At 37.4% G+C, this 18,753-nt stretch overlaps 1 protein-coding gene across 1 annotated transcript in view; it reads right to left on the bottom strand.

Moving 5' to 3' along the window:
* Positions 1-410: 410 nt before the first annotated feature.
* Positions 411-18,753, bottom strand: part of LOC149775755 (uncharacterized) — a 31,501-nt gene continuing 13,158 nt past the window's right edge. The window contains exons 4-9 of the mRNA XM_089943373.1: positions 15,151-15,345; positions 14,336-14,485; positions 8,343-8,725; positions 6,805-6,901; positions 4,361-4,446; positions 411-662 (exon numbers count right to left, since the gene is read on the bottom strand). Of these exons, the coding sequence (XP_089799499.1) occupies positions 597-662; positions 4,361-4,446; positions 6,805-6,901; positions 8,343-8,725; positions 14,336-14,485; positions 15,151-15,345 (977 nt within the window). The 3' untranslated portion in view covers positions 411-596. The remainder of the gene's footprint in view (positions 663-4,360; positions 4,447-6,804; positions 6,902-8,342; positions 8,726-14,335; positions 14,486-15,150; positions 15,346-18,753) is intronic.

Here is an 18,753-nt window from a genome sequence, read left to right as displayed (position 1 = left end):
ATTACCAAAATCAATGCCATGAGCATGAGAACATAAAGGCCCACAATGACGATCAAGGGATATCTCATACGACGAACTATACCTCAACTGCAATACAACACCCAAACTGTTAAATTTGAAGAGTGTCCAATTGTAGTGTTAAGTTTTCGTCACTAATGGCTGTTTACAGTAATTAGTTAAATATGGCTCTTGTGGACATTAACTATTGCGATAATCCATGTATTAATCCATGCTTAAAGGCAACATGGCAAAAGACTGAATCCAAACGGCAGGAACTTAGCGTTTGAAGATGACAGTAATGTTAGGATTTTGCACGAATTGCTTGCACATTATGTGCAGACGGGTTCATTTTAGAGAGAGGAAATCTTGGAAAGACAAATACAATAATCCCGTGAATGAATACAAAGGTGGAGACTACTCAACATTTTAATTCAAAAATATACTTAAAAAATCATTAACAAAATAAAATATCTCTGGTAATTTAACCAAAATGACAGAGCATCTGGATTGCCGCTGAAACGCAAACCATGCATTAAAGACACTATATAATGAACAGCTCTCGACTTGTAGTGCTGTATTATGGCTCAAGCTGAATATTAGCTCAAAGAGAGGAACCTGACATCATCCAAAGCTTCATCTGGTATACAAGGATAGACGGCAAACTGTAAAGGAAGAAATCATCACGCTAATTAAACCGACTTCAATGGACAAGGCAGCAAACGAACTTGATACTGCATACAACGATGAACAATCAAGTCTACAGCAACAATGGCTAAACAGTTTCTAAATTGTATATTTATATCCAGAAAGAGAAGGAAATAGTCTATGTTCTGTTGTTGTTGTGGGCTTGAAGCCATTTTCATCACATCATAGTTGACACATGGCTGCCAGTATAACTAGAGGAATAACCCAGGAAAAAAACCTGGAATAACCACCGACCCACAGGAAGCTACTGGCTAACTAAGTCGCATACCCATATAGACCGAAACCGAGACTCTATATGCCAATGACTGTTGATGGTAAGCGTTTTAGCTCACTCGACCACCTGTGGTCCATCCATATTCTGTAAATGGATTAATTACAATAAGAATATTGGCAATATTTCTAAATGTTGGCAAATTATGTTTGTAGCCTTTCACATTGTTGTTGCAACAACAATTTATCTAATAAACAGCAACGTCAAGTGTCGAGTTTTTGTATTTATTTTGATAAGAATGGAATCTACATGATACACGAGAAATATTTACTTCTTTATGGGTCATTTTTTTCTTGCTTCATTGTACTCAGTATACGCATATTACCAGTCTAGTTTTGTCAGCAACAAGTACGAGAGCAGAATGGTGGAGTCTTTTATGCTATTATTGGAATAAATGTACAGATATGCAATCCTTACTTTGTATTTCTGTTTTCGTGAGTGATATACAGTGTACAATACTGATATACATTGTTAGTTAAATATGACTAGAACAAACAATTTGCGAAACGTTCAAAACGTCATAATTTTTTTTTGAAATCCAAAAGATTCAGATTTAGTGCTGAATTAAACCCTTAAACATGGATTTGTAAAAGTGAGTTTACTCATCTGTAGCAGCAGTGACATCACTGGTTTGAACAGATGAACATTATTGGTTTGAACAGATGAACACTATTGGTTTGAACATATGAACATTATTGGTTTGAACAGATGAACACTATTGGCTGAACAGACGAAAACTATTGGCTGAAGAGACGAACATTATTGGTGGAACAGACGAACATTATTGGTGGAACAGAGGAGCACTATTGGCAGAACAGATGAACACTATTGGTCGAACAGATAAACACTTGGTCGAACAGATGAACACTATTGGTCGAACAGATGAACACTTGGTCGAACAGATGAACATTATTGGTTGAACAGATGAGAATTATTTTTGGAAGAGAATATCACACTGGACATAAGAACATTGATCAGATGAACACTATTGATTGAACAGCTGAACATTGTAAACATATAAACCTTATTGATTTGAACAGATGAACAATTTGAACAGATTAAAACTATTGGTTTGGACAGATGAACAGTATTGGTTTAAACAGATGAACATTTAGAACAGACTAACACTATTGGCTTGAAGAGAAGATCACACTGGTTTGAACGTACAAACATTTATATGAACAGATGAACACTATTGGTTTGAATATATGAACATTATTGATTTTAGTAGCTGAACAGCCTTGGTTTAAACTTATGAACACTATTGGTTTGAACAGATGAACATTTTGAACAGATGAACATTATTGGTCTGAATAGATGAACATTATTAGTCTGAACAGATGAACATTATTAGTCTGAACAGATGAACATTATTGGTCTGAACAGATTAACATTATTAGTCTGAACAGATGAACATTATTGGTCTGAAGAAATGAACACTTGGTCTGAACACATGAATGTTATTGGTCTGAGCAGATGAGCACTATTGGTTTGAACAGATGAACACTTCTGGTCTGAACAAATGAGCACTATTGATTCGAACAGATGAATATTATTGATTCGAACAGATGAATATTATTGGTTTGAACAGATGAACACCATGGTGTGAAGATGCCTATGCATATCGAGTACAATTATATGCGTTGTCGGAACTTTGCTTTTAAATCTTTTTCACTTGGCATTTTCTGGTGAAGTTTTAGAAACTATCAAAAGTAATTGCTTGTTTTAGCGTCAGTTTCTGACACATTTTTACACCATTTGCAATTACAATAATATTATCCTAGGTACTCATTTAGTTAAAATAATTACAATGTATAATTTCTGTCATGTTCATTTTAGCACATTAACCCCTGGATGTTTTTGTCATTTTCGCCTGAAAATCGAGTAAGAAACTCATTTTGAAAGCTATTTCTGAATAGATCCGAAAACACCAAATCCCCGGTGATCTTTCAATAACATACTGCCTAGTTGTGTTAGAAACATCGTTTTTCATTGGCTATTTGACTCGTGCATGAGCAGAAGGGTAAAAGTTGGAGTTCTTTTTTTGTGCTAAACGGAGCCATTATTTTTGTATCGAGACCACTCTTTATTCCAAATGCCCATCTTATCCTACTTTTTGCAAAGGTTCATCTGTCTCTTTGCAGTTCATACCGGTTTGCCTTAGATCTGAGACCAAAAAGACTAAAATCCGGACACAAAATCGGATTCCAACCACGGGCAAATTTTGGGTAGAAAAAAGTCGGGTCCAAAAAATGAGCTTTTTAAAATCTATATTTTGTAATGCAACTAGATATTCCAGATTATTTGGCATCATTGTAGAGCTACATCTGTCTACCTTTCTATAATACCACCCACTTTAGTGTATCATGCATGACCATGACTCTACAGAGCTCGGCAGTAGGCTACTACCTCCTGCCCCGTTAAGTCGTCGCTAGGGGTTAATGTGTTAAGTATTGTGTCCACAATACATGGTATATTGAGCAACAAGGGTAAATACACCATAAATCTCGGAATTACCTATATCTTGCATCCAGCCATCCGATGACCTAATTAAGTTACAAACCTGAGATTCATGTTTAAATCAAAATTAGTTGAGAAAATATAGATTACTATGACAATTTTATCCCCATACTTTGGAGTGAAAGGCTAGGGATAATGGTATCTTGTCTGTTGAGATGCCCACTTGTGTTACTGCATGCGTGCCTGCACAAGTAATGTAGCACAATTCCCCCTGCAACTGTTTAAGGCAGGCTAACTTTGTCATGACTGGGCTGTTCTACAGATGCGCAAGGTTTTGGAATTTGGATCGATCGCCTGGTTGTGGAGCCAAGAGAGGGAAAACGTTTTGGATCCATCGCTTCGTTGCGAAGACAGGGGAGGGGAATACGTGTGCATACATGTACATGTTTAACCAATAAGAAAATTGTAGATAATGATGCCTTGCTGCAGACTTGTAGTGACTTTGTGATGGTATGGTACGAATTTGCTTTCTGGATCCAAATTCAGTTCCCATTTGTATGTACATGTACTTGTAGCATCGTCTGTGCACATCACTTTAGTGCCAGGCCATCCAATAATATGGTCAGTTATCAACTGTAACAAGCACTGTCAAAGGCTGATTTATAGTTTTATGCAAAAAAACAATACCTTCTAGCTTCATTTTAACAACAAAGATGTGTTTTGCGACAAAGCTTTCAGAAACAAGTCAAAGAACCAAGCTGGTATACAAAATTTAACCCAACATACGTGTCATTCAATCTCTGCACTCAACACATTTGGATTTGAATACACACCTACCTTTTTCTAAACTACCCACCTACCTCAACCCAAATATCCAACCCCCCTCCCCCCCATCTCTCCATCTATCTAATTCAAAAATGTTACCTCATCGATATCTCCATTGAAGAAGTGACCATCTAGGCCAGACGGACGCCCTATGATCAGACCAGTCTGTCTCTCCAATATTCTGCCTGAAATTAAAAGATTGAGATATAAATATCTTCAATAACGTATTGCTGTGTGCATATTCCTTTAAATACTTGTCTGTAAAATAGTGTGCATTTGAAACAATTTTACTAGGATACTTTAATACAATTTAATGACACTAGCTGTTGTCTGTCCTTGGTGCTAGTGATGTCTGTGATACTGACTGCCATCTGTCCATGGTGCTAGTGATATTTGTGATACTGACTACCATCTGCCCATGGTACTGGTGATATTTGTGATACTGGCGTCCGCCATATGCCCATGGTGATATTTTTGATACTGAATACAATTTATGACACTACCTGCCATCTGTCCGTGGTGCTAGTGATATATGTGATATTGGCTGCCATCTGTCCATGGTGCTAGTGATATTTGTGATACCGGCTGCCATCTGTCCATGGTGATATTTGTGATACTGACTGCCATCTGCCCATTGTGCTGGTGATATTTGTGATACTTGCTGCTATCTGTCCACGGTGCTAGAGATATTTGTGATACTGGCTGTCATCTGTCTATGGTGCTGTTGATATTTGTGATGCTGACTACCATCTGCCCATTGTGCTGGTGATATTTGTGATACGGCTGCCATCTGTCCATGTTGCTAGTGAGATTTGTGGGTCAAAATGCATCCTGAATATGATGCTCACTCCTATACCTACGATTTCTTAGTATACATGACTACTACGACTTTAACATTTTAGAAATGCATGTAAAGTTTAAAGTTACTTAGTCAATTGGCAGGTACCAAATAAATCAAAAGCACTAACCAACGGTACAAATTATCAAACCTGTTTTTGTGGTAGAATGTGCGAATTTATGTGAACTACACTGAAAATCATTAGCACCATGGGCCAAACATTTCACTCTTGTTTATACTCTGCTTGAGAGGTGGCATTGACCAAATGGCGTGTCCCTTTCGTGTTGTAGGGGAAGATGTGTCACATTCTGATTATTTGCCAATTTTTTTTTTTTTTGCTGAAATGAAAACCTGTATTACATACCGAGATTTTAAGTGTAAGGTACAACTCCCCCATAATTAACATTGTTTTTACATGATACAAGTTTTTATTAAAAGCCCTTTCTGATGTGTCAACCAACCAGTGACTTTACCCATCTTTAGTAAGCACCAGTCTGAGTGTTCCATTAAATGTACAGACATTTACCGACCCTAGTATTACTAAGCTTTTTGCCACTCCCGAGACTGAATGATCAGACTTGGTAAATTGATTTGCATCATCCGTTATTTCTGGTCCTATTTGGATCCTACTTTGCTGTCCAATATCAAGATGTCGATATTTATAGCGAAGAGTACGCTTATAAACAATGTGTGTGATCTTGCTTCCGACTGACTGACCTCTAGACACCATGTTTTTCATATGAATTTGTTAAACCTTGTAAATAGGTTTATATGATCAAAATTTCAGACAAGTACGTGTATAGTATACATGAGATTTTCGCATATTAATAAGGTGATCAAGCACTTTTCTGGCTAAGTTTGCAAGCCTCTAGTGACTCTGATTCAATTTGGTTATTATTGTTGTTGGTATTAATGCCATTTTCAGCACAAGATAACCTATACATGGCGGTGTTGTAAAACTATAAATTGTATTTGATTCAATTTAGAAAACGCTTCAGGACAGGCATCACTAACCTACTGGACAAGTTTTATGAAGAGTAAAATCTACGCAAAATTGTTAGTTAAATCTATGCAAAATTCCTAGTTAATCTTGCATCTATGTTACTGCCCTTATTACCACTCTGGAGACTGAATTATTTCAATACAAATATGTTCAGATTTGTATGTTTTTAGGTTCTATAACAAGTGATATCTGCACATTAATGAGATCTCGAGTTTGATTGATCGGATTTTGTTACCTTTCTATGGACTATTTCTCGTTTGCTTTTGATAAAACTTGGTAAATTGGTTTATATCGTCAAAATCTTGATGGAGTTATTTATGTGATCTGTACATATCAAGTATGCCTTTATCTCTGGAACCATTTTCATGAGACTTTATTAAAATTAGTAAAGTAAATTTGTTTCAGTGTAGAGAGATGGTTTACATATGGTTGACTTATGACAACATTACATAAACGTTCTAGTTGTAATCAAGTTGAGCAATATCGTACCCTACTGGGCCTATTATTATTATTATTATTATTATTATTATTATTATCGTAAGTCAGGTCTATGTGGAGTGGAAAAAAAGCACCTTTCAAATGTTTGAGGAATCGGTCTGTATTAAAGTGGTTCAGGCGCGTTTCATTTGCAGAGAAACTGGTGTAGAAGATAAATAATGGTCTTCACAGTGGAATAAAATTTGTCATGTGTCTGAATCATACCCTCAACTTTGTGGGAATCCGATTTGCCTTGCCACTGAACTCCGAAAACTGACGTCTGTTCCCCATCGTAGATATACCAAACCTTGGACCATCCATGCTGAAAATAGACCAATCATAGCAATATCTAGTTATGCATGTTCTATTTTTTTTTATAACCGGTTTGAGGGTGGGTAAGGTAATCAAGTCTTAAGAAATAGTTATTATGTAGCAAGTCCTGGATACTGCCAACTTGGTACCCTTCCAATTGAAATCCGAAATGAAAATCATAAGCAAATGAAAATTACAGTCGCTAGACAGTAAAACATGAACTTGCACACATCGATGCCAATGTAAATGCCCATTACGATCTACGTTCAGTGATGATGAAGACAAATGGGGGGGGGGGGTCACAGTAGTGTCTTATACAATGCATTAATGCTAATTAGGAAATATTACGGTATTAGCTAGGCGGTCAGTACATCATATCGTGCAAACTGAGACAGTGTGACCTAGTTTTGGTATGTTAGTATAGTTGTAATCAGGATGCACACATTTACCAAGTGCATGACTGTATAAGCAACTGTGACCGAAAACTGACCTAGACATAAAAGGTGTGCTCATGTTAACAACCAAATATGACGAGTACAATGCAGTGAGTTTCAACAGCATCTCCCATGCGTATTCGTGCCGATGAACTTAAAACAGCTTAGACAACTCGACTAAATACTTGCTAGAAAATAAATCATTTGAGACATTAATCATCACAGATTTATCCACGTTTGGTTTTTACCTTCTACTGAAGCTGTCTGGTTGTTGTTGCTGTAGGGTTTAATGCCATCTTTCAGCACAAGATAGGCTATACATGGCGGCCAATATAAATGGTGGAGGAAGAAGCCGGGAAAACCCCGGAAAGAACCACCGACCCACGAGAAGCTACTGGCAAGCTATCTCATGTACCCACATTGGGAAGCTGACTGGCATAAATAAATCGTACTTACGGAACCGCATAAACTAGTGGAATCCTTTTGCAAACCAAATTTATGCCATTTAAATGTTTCTGGCTAAGCAAAAATGTTAAAAATTTATGTATTGTACTTGTCCTAAAAAAAGTCTTTTGTACAAAATATAACAATTTGTACTTTTCGAGGTCCAATTGAACAACTTTTTTAAAATAAGGTTATCTACGACACGTGTATTCGACTTGAATTTATCATAAACAAGTTCCTAGTGTCAGAAAACTAAGAACTCGATGGCTTAGAATATTTGTCCTATCAAGGATTTGTATAGTAATTAAATCATGGTATCTGACCAATATCTAATTGAAATATGGTTTTGTCGAGTTTTTGCTAAAAAAAAAAAAAGGCACAAACTTTAAAAGACTTAGACAAGTGTATGAATCAACCTTTAATAGCCTTAAAATAGATGACTTATTTATAATAAAATCTTCTTTATATTTGGGTAATACGATTCCAGTGTTTGAGGTACATTACTGATAAATGATGCCATGGAACTGTAGCATATCGATGTAAAGATGTAATAAAAGTGTAATCCATACTCACAGTGGTTTTAGTGGTGCATTGTTTATCTCTCATATTTGTCCGAAGGCTGTACAAGGCATTGTCACCACTCACAGATATTTCTATCGATGCATCACACAGTGCAGCATCTGTACAGGGCCAGCCAGTTTCGAGGTAATTGGTCACTATTGTCTGAGAGGCTTTCCCAACCTTACCTAGTCGGACGTAAAACGAGATGGCTTTGGTCGCTGTTCCATGATTATTTGCCAGGGTCAACAAATTCATGTAGGCACTGCCATTGAAGTGCCCATAAGAGCCGGTTTTGCTTGGGCCTCCACTGTGTTTGATTTGCACATGACGGGATTCTATGTCGTGTCTGGAAAGTTCCGGCTCCTCAAAATGAACCAGAAGCACTGGTTTGCATACTAAAAAGCAAAAGAAAACTTTTTCTAAAGTACAACATCATCAACAATAAAATATCCAGAAAGTTGAAGTGACCCATTTTCTAATTAATATTCATGGTAGCTATTCAGACTGTCCAATCTGTTTTAGGTTATTTTTGTTATTTATTTTATTGAACATCAAATCTAAATGTTCATTTTAAAATAGTAATGGAACGTAATTGATTTTTTCAACTGAATATTTTTGTCACGGATCTACAAATACTCTTAGAGAGTTTGACAATTGTATTTTTGAGCAACTAAATCATTGTTCTAAAACAATAAGCAGATACAAGATATCTATTTCTACCGCACAGATACAATTATTATTATTATTATTACTATTATTATTATTATTATTATTATTATTATTATTATTATAATGAATTCTTTATTATTCCCATAATCCGTCGACCGATGGGTCGGTAAACACCATCCCAAAGTCACCTTACAAAATATTTCTGGTTATCAATTAACCTAGGGACAATAGTAGTTCTGCAACGTAAGACACATCACCCGATTTTTTTTGTTCTGGAGGGTGCACTAAAACAAAACCAATGTGTGCTATGTCTTACACTGTAGGACTACGGACAATAGATATTACACAAAAAACGGAAAAGACACGTGCACATACACTAGACCTACATGCAAGACCTCGACACTGATATTTATGTTGTGGGTGTCACTACATTGTAGGACTAGTGTATGTGCAACTTGATTTGTTGTGGTTGAGGCTATGAAGTGATCCCATATCATGTAATGGAGCACAAAAAAAACTAAAGTCAGAGAAACAAATAGTGTAGAAATCTACTACATAAGTATAATCATGTTGTGAAAGAAGTTTAACAAGTTTGGTCACTGTTAGGTCATAAAAGGTTTGAATTTTGAAGTGGTGGGTTGAAGGATCAATTTAGTGTACATAATAGTTTTATGAAATGGGATACCAAGCCAAAATGGTTCCCTGGATAAGAGGCAATATTGGTAGCCCTTAGAAGACCTTTTCAAGCAAACGTTCCCGTTTTTCTTCTGCTTCTTTACATTTCTCCGCAGTCCTTTTTCCTCTCAGGTAATTTCGGGCAAATGGTAGCTGTGTAGCGTAGAAATGTAGTTAGCTGCTTCTACTAGCTGCTGGACTGGGTAGTTCTTGTTGTTGCTGTTGCTGTTGTTGTAGGGTTTAACGCCATTTTTCAGCACACGATACGTCATACATGGCGGCCAGTATTAATGGTGGAGGAAGAACCCGGGAAAACCCTGGAAAGAACCACCGACCCACGAGAAGCTACTGGCAAGCTTTCTCACATACCCACTTTAGCCGAATCCGAGGACTCGAACTCACGCAGACAGAGGTTAAGATGGCAGTGATCCGTAACGGAGAGCGCTTTAGACCACTCGGCCACTCTGGGCCCTGTAGTTCTTGTAGGCCTCTTGATAGAATTGTAAGGATTCTGACACCATTGTGCCACTCGCTGTTCATATATTTTTGCTTTTATTTATGTTATGTGTTTCATGCGCGCGTTGCACGCTTATTTGTGTCTGACTGAGGCAGGGGAGGAGTGACCAGAAAGGTAGGCGACCATCTGCAGGCAGTAGTCCACTTATTCCAGGGTACTGGTCTAAATGGATGTACTTGCACAAATTTTGAGTTTGGTTCTTGTGTTCGAAATTGTTCTAAAGATGAGCTAGGTTGGATTTGATGGAAAACTCTGTGCTGCTTTAGTGTTAGTATGGTCTGTATCATAGAAGTAGGCCGCAGTATTACCTTGACCGTCTTTCACGTTAGGGCTAGGTAGAAAGCAGAGATTATTATTTTTGTTCATTTTTAAGGATATATTTGGGATTTAAGAAGACGGGAACCTTTGCTGAGTATTAAGGTCCCTAAGGATGATCAAAAGCACTCGTCTGTCTATGTTATTAATCTGGTTTTAGAGAGACTTGTATGGGTTATGAATGTTTTACAGGTTATTTTTGAGCTACAGGGACACCATTGCCGAGTACTCTGGTCCCCAGGACAAGTCAAGTCTGCTAGTGGAAATTTATTTTTAAGTGAGGTCGGGTTGTTTATTTTATGTTTTTAGGGTGTTTTATATTTTTTCTTTTAGCTTGGATGTGTCTAGGAATTTAATGTGTTTTGGTAGATCAAATTTATGTTGGGGTCGTTATTTTTAAGGAAAAATGGGTAAGTGGTAGGGGATCCAATTTTGTTTTGTGGGGGGTCTTTTTAAAATTCCATTCTAGCTACCTGATATTTTGAGCAGCTACTGAATATATGTGGCAGGTCTTCAATGGTTTTGCAGTGATAGTAATTGATATTAGCAGGCTTGGGTCCTTGATGTTTGCCAAAACTTCATGCTAATTTTGTTTTTCCGGTTACGATGCGCTTGATAATTTTTTGGTCCAGGCTGTTCACTTTGGGTGTTATGATGGACCTATTGGTTTCTTATATAATAGTTGCGAATAATGGCTTCTTGGTGGAATTTCAAAGTTGCCTATAAACTGTATTTACTTTTAATGTGCAGAATTTCTGACTCAATCCGTGCCATATTTTTACTACGATTTGTTTATGTTTCCAAATAAGGTCTCAGTGTCCTTATATGGCACACAAACAAACGAGGCAGAGAACGGAAGTAACCATTATTTGAACTAATACAGCGGACGATCTAAACGAAAATATCTGAAAAGAAAGGTAAACGAGATTTTGCAACTATTTCTACAATGATTTGCGATACTTCCAGTATTAAATATGAGGACTACTCAATTTATTTCATTATATGCAAGGAACTTGTTCAAACTGTTGATATTAGGCTAAAAAAGAGAGCACCGGGTGTGAATCACACCCAGCTTGCTCCATGATACATATGTTCATGTTAGTACCCCGTCCAAGAGGTCGGAGTAGGGGTACTAATATTAGCACTAGGTTTAGGTCCATTTCTGAAAACGCTGGTCCTCTCTTTTGTTTAACTTAGCAGCATATTTGTCATTGTTCTTATGCGCTTCAAATATTTGGTTAAAAAAATGGAAGGATTTTGCATGTTGAATCTGCAAGATAAATATAATATTTAGGTAAGATAAGCAAGAGATTACATAAAGTATTAAATTGTTCACTTTCTAAAAATATTTTTGGGACAAATGGACAATATTTGGATAGCAAGGGTCAAAAAGTTTAGTAAAAGAGTACCAACACTTTGAAATAAATATTGCAGTCCTAGAAAAAAATAATGTTCAATACTTTCGTTCTGACTCTTACAGAAAGTGCATTTGTCGTCATCTAATATGTTAATTCTTTTCAAAAAGTTATTAGTGATAACTATTCAATGAATGAATTTAAAATTAAGAGATCAACTTTGTATCCTTAGTACAAAGTTTCGCCGCTATAAATCTTAGACCACTCTTCCTTACATGTATTTTTATTTAATAATTGCATCCACGTTTCTTGTTTAGCAGTGTTGCCTCTTTACTTTTAAAAAAAAATCTTTGTAAACAAACTTCAGTTTTGTTTTTACAAGGGCATTATTTTACCGTCCTGCTTATCAAACATGTTGTGAACCAAAGTTTTTTTAATTTCATCTTTCCAGGATTTTTGAATTTTGGATAGTAAAAAGTTTTTCAAAAAATTGTCGCATCTGGTTTTTTGTTTTATAATTTCAAAAGGTATTAAAGTACCGCGATCATTAACTAAATCATTAAGAATTTCAATGCCGGCATCTTTCCAGGATTTGTATTGATTGTCTTATGTTACGAGTTTGGGCTCGAATAAACAGAAGAAAGAGTGAAAACAACAATCTTTGAAAAATATAATTTATTTCCCTAAAAATATTCTGTAAAAATAAAAAAATATGAACTTGCGGTTTTAAGAATCAAATCCAAAAATATTTCAAGAATAATCCACGAATAGAATTTTAGGAGTTCTAATAATAAAATGTTCCAACGATTTCAAGTTTGAGTCCCAACGAAGAATCCAAGATGGAAGACAATGACGTGTGCTGTAACATGTAGTGATGAACACTACAGTTCTTGTAGAAACAATAAATATCATTCCGGTTTTGGAAATCTGAATAAATTTTTATAAAAGCTATCTTTGTTCAGGACTTTAACATGAGCATAAGTATTTTCCAGGAAAAAAAAGAATTAACCCTTTTGAATCCCATTATTTGAAATAACTCCAAACGGCACAACAGGCACTTTCCAGTGTAATAGCCCAACTGTGTTTACTTGTCTAATACGATGGTTTAAAACTTCAATTTTACGCCATGGATAAGGGTCACGTGGTCATGTTTACATATAAAAAAAAATCACATAGCCCGTGTATGTCCTTGACAAGACCCACAGTGTATGTCCTTGATAAGACCCAATCATTTTACTCTAAGAAATAAAATAAATTTTTTTTTATACTTTTAATCACATAGTCACATCATGACATCGACAACAACCAATCATTTTAAAATAAAAATAGAACTTATTTACGCGGTTGCTACTAATTTTGAAGCAAAGTCAGGATCTGAAATGTAGACCAAAGAAACTTGAAAACAGGTCCATTTCTTTTGTGTGAATTTGAATTTATTAGAGGAAAGACATCAGGGTAAGTAAAGTCTAACAAATGCATTACAGCTTTACTTCGTAGAAAAGTATCGTTATTGGTTGCCAGCTGTGTGATATTCCTGAAAATTTGACTTTCGTTACACTTAGGCGACATCAAAGCACTCAACACAGCGCCGTTAGTTAGGCGGCAAAACCAATCCCCACCTGAACAAAAATATCGGGTGATGTGTCTTATGTTGTAGGACTAAATGAAAAGCATGCACACTGAATCCAGTTTCTAAAGTTATTAACACGTACAATAAAAAGTTAACACGCCGAGGGTAACCCATCCTAGCTAAAAATGAATATTCGTTAATATGGAATGTTTAACATTGAATTAAACATATTCCTATTCGAGCTAAAGGCAAAAATTAACCTAAACCATTAAAATGTGAATGCAGGTCAGTGAACTTTCGTTGCTATGTTGTGGTACTAGGCCAAGTTCTCCGTCTTCTTTCTTACATTGCTGGTAGCGAAGACTATCATTGCTTGACACTTTTCGGAATGAAGTTTTCAGCCTCCTTTCAGGTCGGACAATCGGCCGCTCCCTAGTAATTTAAAAATGTCCATTGACCTTTGAATGCGAATGGTATGGAAAATCCCTCTTCTTTTGACCTATGACATTGAATCCTTCCGAAAACTCACTTTTTAGTATTAATCCCTGTCAGAACAGAACACCTGTGTTATTCATTGATTATTGACATTTTTTAAATTGTTGACGCATGCGTGGAAGGCAGTATCACCTAGGGGCAAGAGAAACTCGCGAAGATCGTCTAGCGATGATTATATCACTAGGAAGTGATTAATGCTTGGGACAGCTGCGGTTAAGTCGTGCTGCTACTCTTACCTTTAGTTGAGAATGCCTTACACGCATACGTCAGAAATTTAAAAAGGTAATTACATTTTTTATAGGGTCATTTTAAAGGAATGTGAATGATTTGGACTTTGTTAAGTATAAGAAAAGAACTTTCACGAACATGATTTAAGCGAAGCAGATGAACTCGGAGGTTCATAACTCACCTACTGGTCGATTATATTGAAAACCCTTGATTTTTTCACATCGACAGGTTTTATCGTCAAAGTGCGTTCCATACGGACAGTCTAATATGACAGCTGGGTCGCCCAATTTAAACTTTTCTGGATGGCCCTTGACTGGTGTGATTTCGCATTCTAAAGAGTTGTAAAAAAAATACCACAAAATGAAGTAAAATAAAAAGAAAAATAGAATAGTGCTGGAACTGGCGACGTACAATTGTTATTACATAATTTCATCCGATATTATTACTGGTTCTGCATTTTTCACCTTATTACTATTCCCGGAAACAAATCTAGTTGAAACATCAAATTTTGATGAAATCCATCGTTAGATACATTGCACATCACCTCAGCCAACATACATGCGAAAAGAATCTCCACATTAATATTTCATGAAAACCACCTATTTCCGTGACTTTCGACCTTTTGAAGCATGCTTTTCATATTTCTTATTGAAATTTGTATATCTCATTGCCATTACGCATTTGTGAAATACTTGAAGGATTTCTGTTTTTAATACTCTCTAAAACATACCGTACTCGAGCATTAGTTTTCAGCCACAACTCTGTCTCTGGAGTATTCCAATAGATTGTCAGGAACCAACTACAATTTTTGGGCCAGGCAAGTATTATGGAAACAAAACAATAGTTAAAAAACAATGAGGGGGTGTATTTGTCTGAAAAATAGTTATTTTACTGATGCTTAATTTTAAGAGAATTAATGGATTACTTTCTAGCATTACAAAGAGTAAAATAAATTTCAGGTTTCTATTATGAAGAAGAGAAGAACAATGTACATACCTTTCAGCTGTGGGGTTTGCCCACAATCCACGTGTGCACAGATATGATTCTTGTCTGCTACGCACTTGCTGCCACCAAATCTCTGACCTGGTGGGCAGCATTTAGGGTGTGAAACACCCCTATGACATTCCCAGAATCCACCACAATGACCCTCCATTGCGTAGGTATTTCCTGCACGTAATGTCCGACAGGGATCTGAAAATCACGCATAAGATTTTTGATAAACGGATTTAACCAGGAAAATGGACTGGGTGCACTCGTACGATTAAAACAAGGATAAATGAACTTGAGTACACAATACAATCACATCTGTAGATTTACAATAACATCAGAACTTACAATAAATTCATATTAATTTCATTTCCTTACATATAGCCAGATGTAGCCACATCCAGTTTAGATATCTTCGTCCATTCAACCTATTTCATTATATATATTCCTGACCGCTCCAGTGGTTAGAGCGTCCGCCTCGGAAGCGGGAGGTCGTGGGTTCGATCCCCGGGCCGAGTCATACCAAAGACTTAAACAAATGGTACTAACAACTGCCTCAAGGGGACCCGAGTGGCCGAGTGGTCTAAAGCGCTCTCCGTTACGGATCACTGCTATCTTACCTCTGTCTGCGTAGGTTCGAGTCTCGGATTCGGCAAATGTGGGTATGTGAGAAAGCTTGCCGGTAGCTTCTCGAGGGTCGGTGGTTCTTTCTGGAGTTTTCCCGGGTTCTTCCTCCACCATTAATACTGGCTGCCATGTATAGTCTATCGTGTGCTGAAAAATGGCGTTAAACCCCCACAACAACAACAACAACTGCCTCGCTAGGCGCTCAGTATTAAGAGGTTAATGTTAGGACTGGTCGTCCTGGTGTCAGGATAATGTGACTGGGTGGGACATCATGCTACATGTCTGCGGCACGATGTCCCAGTGCTAGACATCATTATAAACTGTCACACTGCCGACATCGTAGCGATATGACTGAAAAATTATTAAAGTTACGATAAAAATCCCAATCATCCCCCCCCAAAGGCTACGTCTGTAAACCAGCCCGATGGTCTGTTAAAGGTGGATCTGATTGGTCAAGTAGGTGCAACTTAGTTGCAACACGTATCAGTGTGAAAGCAAATAGGATAGTTACTCGCTGTAAAACCGCTCAAATAAACGAGTTCTTGCTGCAAGAGTGTGATAACAGATCGCATTAATTCATCGAATTTTATTTTATCATTCCTACTTTCGTTCAGTTCTTTGCTCATGAGAATTGATTATATTATAAATTTACAGCATTCAAAAGTCGATTTTCGTACTTTGATGCATTATCAGGAAATCCCCTTATTTGATCTGGTACAATGCTCCGTCACCAAAAACGTTGGGTCAGTTGCAGAGCTATAACTATCACAATACTAATCTCGTGCAGCAACGAGTCATGGGCTAATTGTGCCTCCTTGGATACGTATAGGCGACCAGTCAAACTTTACCTGTCAGGTACGTGTCCATTAGTCAACCTGGCCAATATGCGGTAAGGTACTTAATATAAATAACGTAGGTAGTAAAGAATGCACTGTAGGTGGCGGTAACCTTTTTGTTTAAAGGATTTTGTGCTAATTAAGAAGATCTGAACATGAATTGCACCTACTTGATTAACTTTATACACATCAAAGTCGCTGAGACATTAAATATAGGTCACATACTTACTGTGTAATCAATGTGAAGTGCTTACCAACGTCTAACCCTTCGCCAAGGTTTACAATTCTATTCATACAGCAGTTCACAACCTTGTATGACTACGACTTAATGCAAAACTTCGCCTGCCAATGACGAAATATAGGCTACAGTCAGCTTCAATTATAAGGACGTGATAACCGAGATGTGCTTTGTGGTTTTGTGTGTTTAAGGCCATTTTTCATCATACGATTAGCATACATGATCTGATGGACGAAGAACCCTTGAAAAGCCCCGGGAATAACCATCGATCCACCGGAAGCTACTTGCAACCTTTTTCACTTACTCACGATGGGCGAGCCAGACATTGGAACCCACGCAGAGGTTAGAGATCGGTGATCTAGAAAGGCGAGCGCCTTCGGCCACCCGAGGTCCCTGTTAACCGAGAAGTACACCGTCTATAATTTCACCATTCTAGTTTGAACAGTGCTGAAAAATGAACCCACTCAAATATTCATGCGCGAGTCGGGTACAATACCACCCGTCTCTGCGATTTATTCACACGAGAAATGTTAGTCTCCAGTGATGGATATAATATTCCCAATAGTTTTATGGAACAAAAAGGTGGTAACTGTTCTGCAAAACTGTCAGGATCAGACTGGGATGCTTGAAGGAAGATGTACTGAGGAATGTGTAATAGTTTTGTATGGGCACACCAAAGAATACAGTCAATAATGTTGTTGTTGTAGGGTTTAACGCCATTTTTTGAGCACACGATAGGCTGTACATGCCGGCCAGTATTAATGGTGGAGGAAGAACCCGGGAAAACCCCGGAAAGAACCACCGACCCACGAGAAGCTACTGGCGGTCAATAATGTAGTATCGAACTTAATTTAGCTGCGAGAAGTTTGGTCGTTTCTGCCCATGGACAATTTTCCTACGGCTTTGTCGGCATTTTTTTGAACGTTGAAACGTTGCTGTAAGTTATGAAATATATTAGATTAACTCTTCTGGTTTTCTTGTTAAGAAAGGTCTACTGGAGGCATATATATATATATACTAGGTCGTGTTTTTTTTAGTTTTGTCATTATTTTAAAACCTCGGCAATTCCACTGTATTGTGGTGCCAGACAAGAAAAGTAGATAGAATTATGGGCTTTCGGTGATCTTTCATTTACGCCGTATCCTGGGAATTCACTAGTTTCCAGCTTTCTAGACTTCTAAAAACTACTTAAGAACTTGATAGGTTCGTTAGTTCCATCCGGAAGTCTAGTAAAGCATTTAAGATGCTCTTTTGATTGGCTTTTAGCGTGCATTACAATTGGAGTCAAGAGGTTCGATGTTCTATTTTGGACCAGTTCTATCGTTTCGAGCCGATTGTTAAATTTCTTATTTCCTCTAAAGTTACAGTACCCAAAAGAGCCAGTGGTCTGCTGTTCTGCTTGGGGGTTGGGTTGGTTTCCTACTTGCTACACTATCAAACGGAGAGCTCGTGCAATCCGTTTCTCCCTCCTTTTGTGAGGTTTTTGATGCGTCTAGACCGAAACTTTGGTTTCACACTGGCCAAGTAACATCTGTCATAATAATGTGTCACCAGACCGCAAGGCCAAGCGAATTTATGGTATGGTCCTTTGCCTATCGTGTGTCGTCCGTCCGGTGTCTGGCAACAGTTGCGATTTTCAGCTTATCGGAATCCTCGCGACCAATTTCAAACAAACTTTGTCCAGAGCATTCTGGCATAAAGACATTTAAAGTTTGCAAAACAATTATACCAAGCCTCTATCAAAAATAATTAGTTTGGTGGGTTTTAACCCCATTTTCAGCACATGACAGGCTATACCTGGTGGCCATTATATTCGGTGGAGGACGAACCCGGGAATAATCCAGGAAGCAACATCGACCAACGGTAAGCTACTGGCAAGATTTCTCGCATACCCATGCTGGTCGAGGCAAG

This window comes from Sinohyriopsis cumingii, chromosome 19 (assembly GCF_028554795.1).
Source record: "Sinohyriopsis cumingii isolate HCF-2022 chromosome 19, ASM2855479v2, whole genome shotgun sequence".
NCBI lineage: Eukaryota > Metazoa > Mollusca > Bivalvia > Unionida > Unionidae > Sinohyriopsis > Sinohyriopsis cumingii.
Note: the sequence above shows the minus strand (reverse complement) of the source record. Positions and strands in the feature narration are given on the sequence as shown.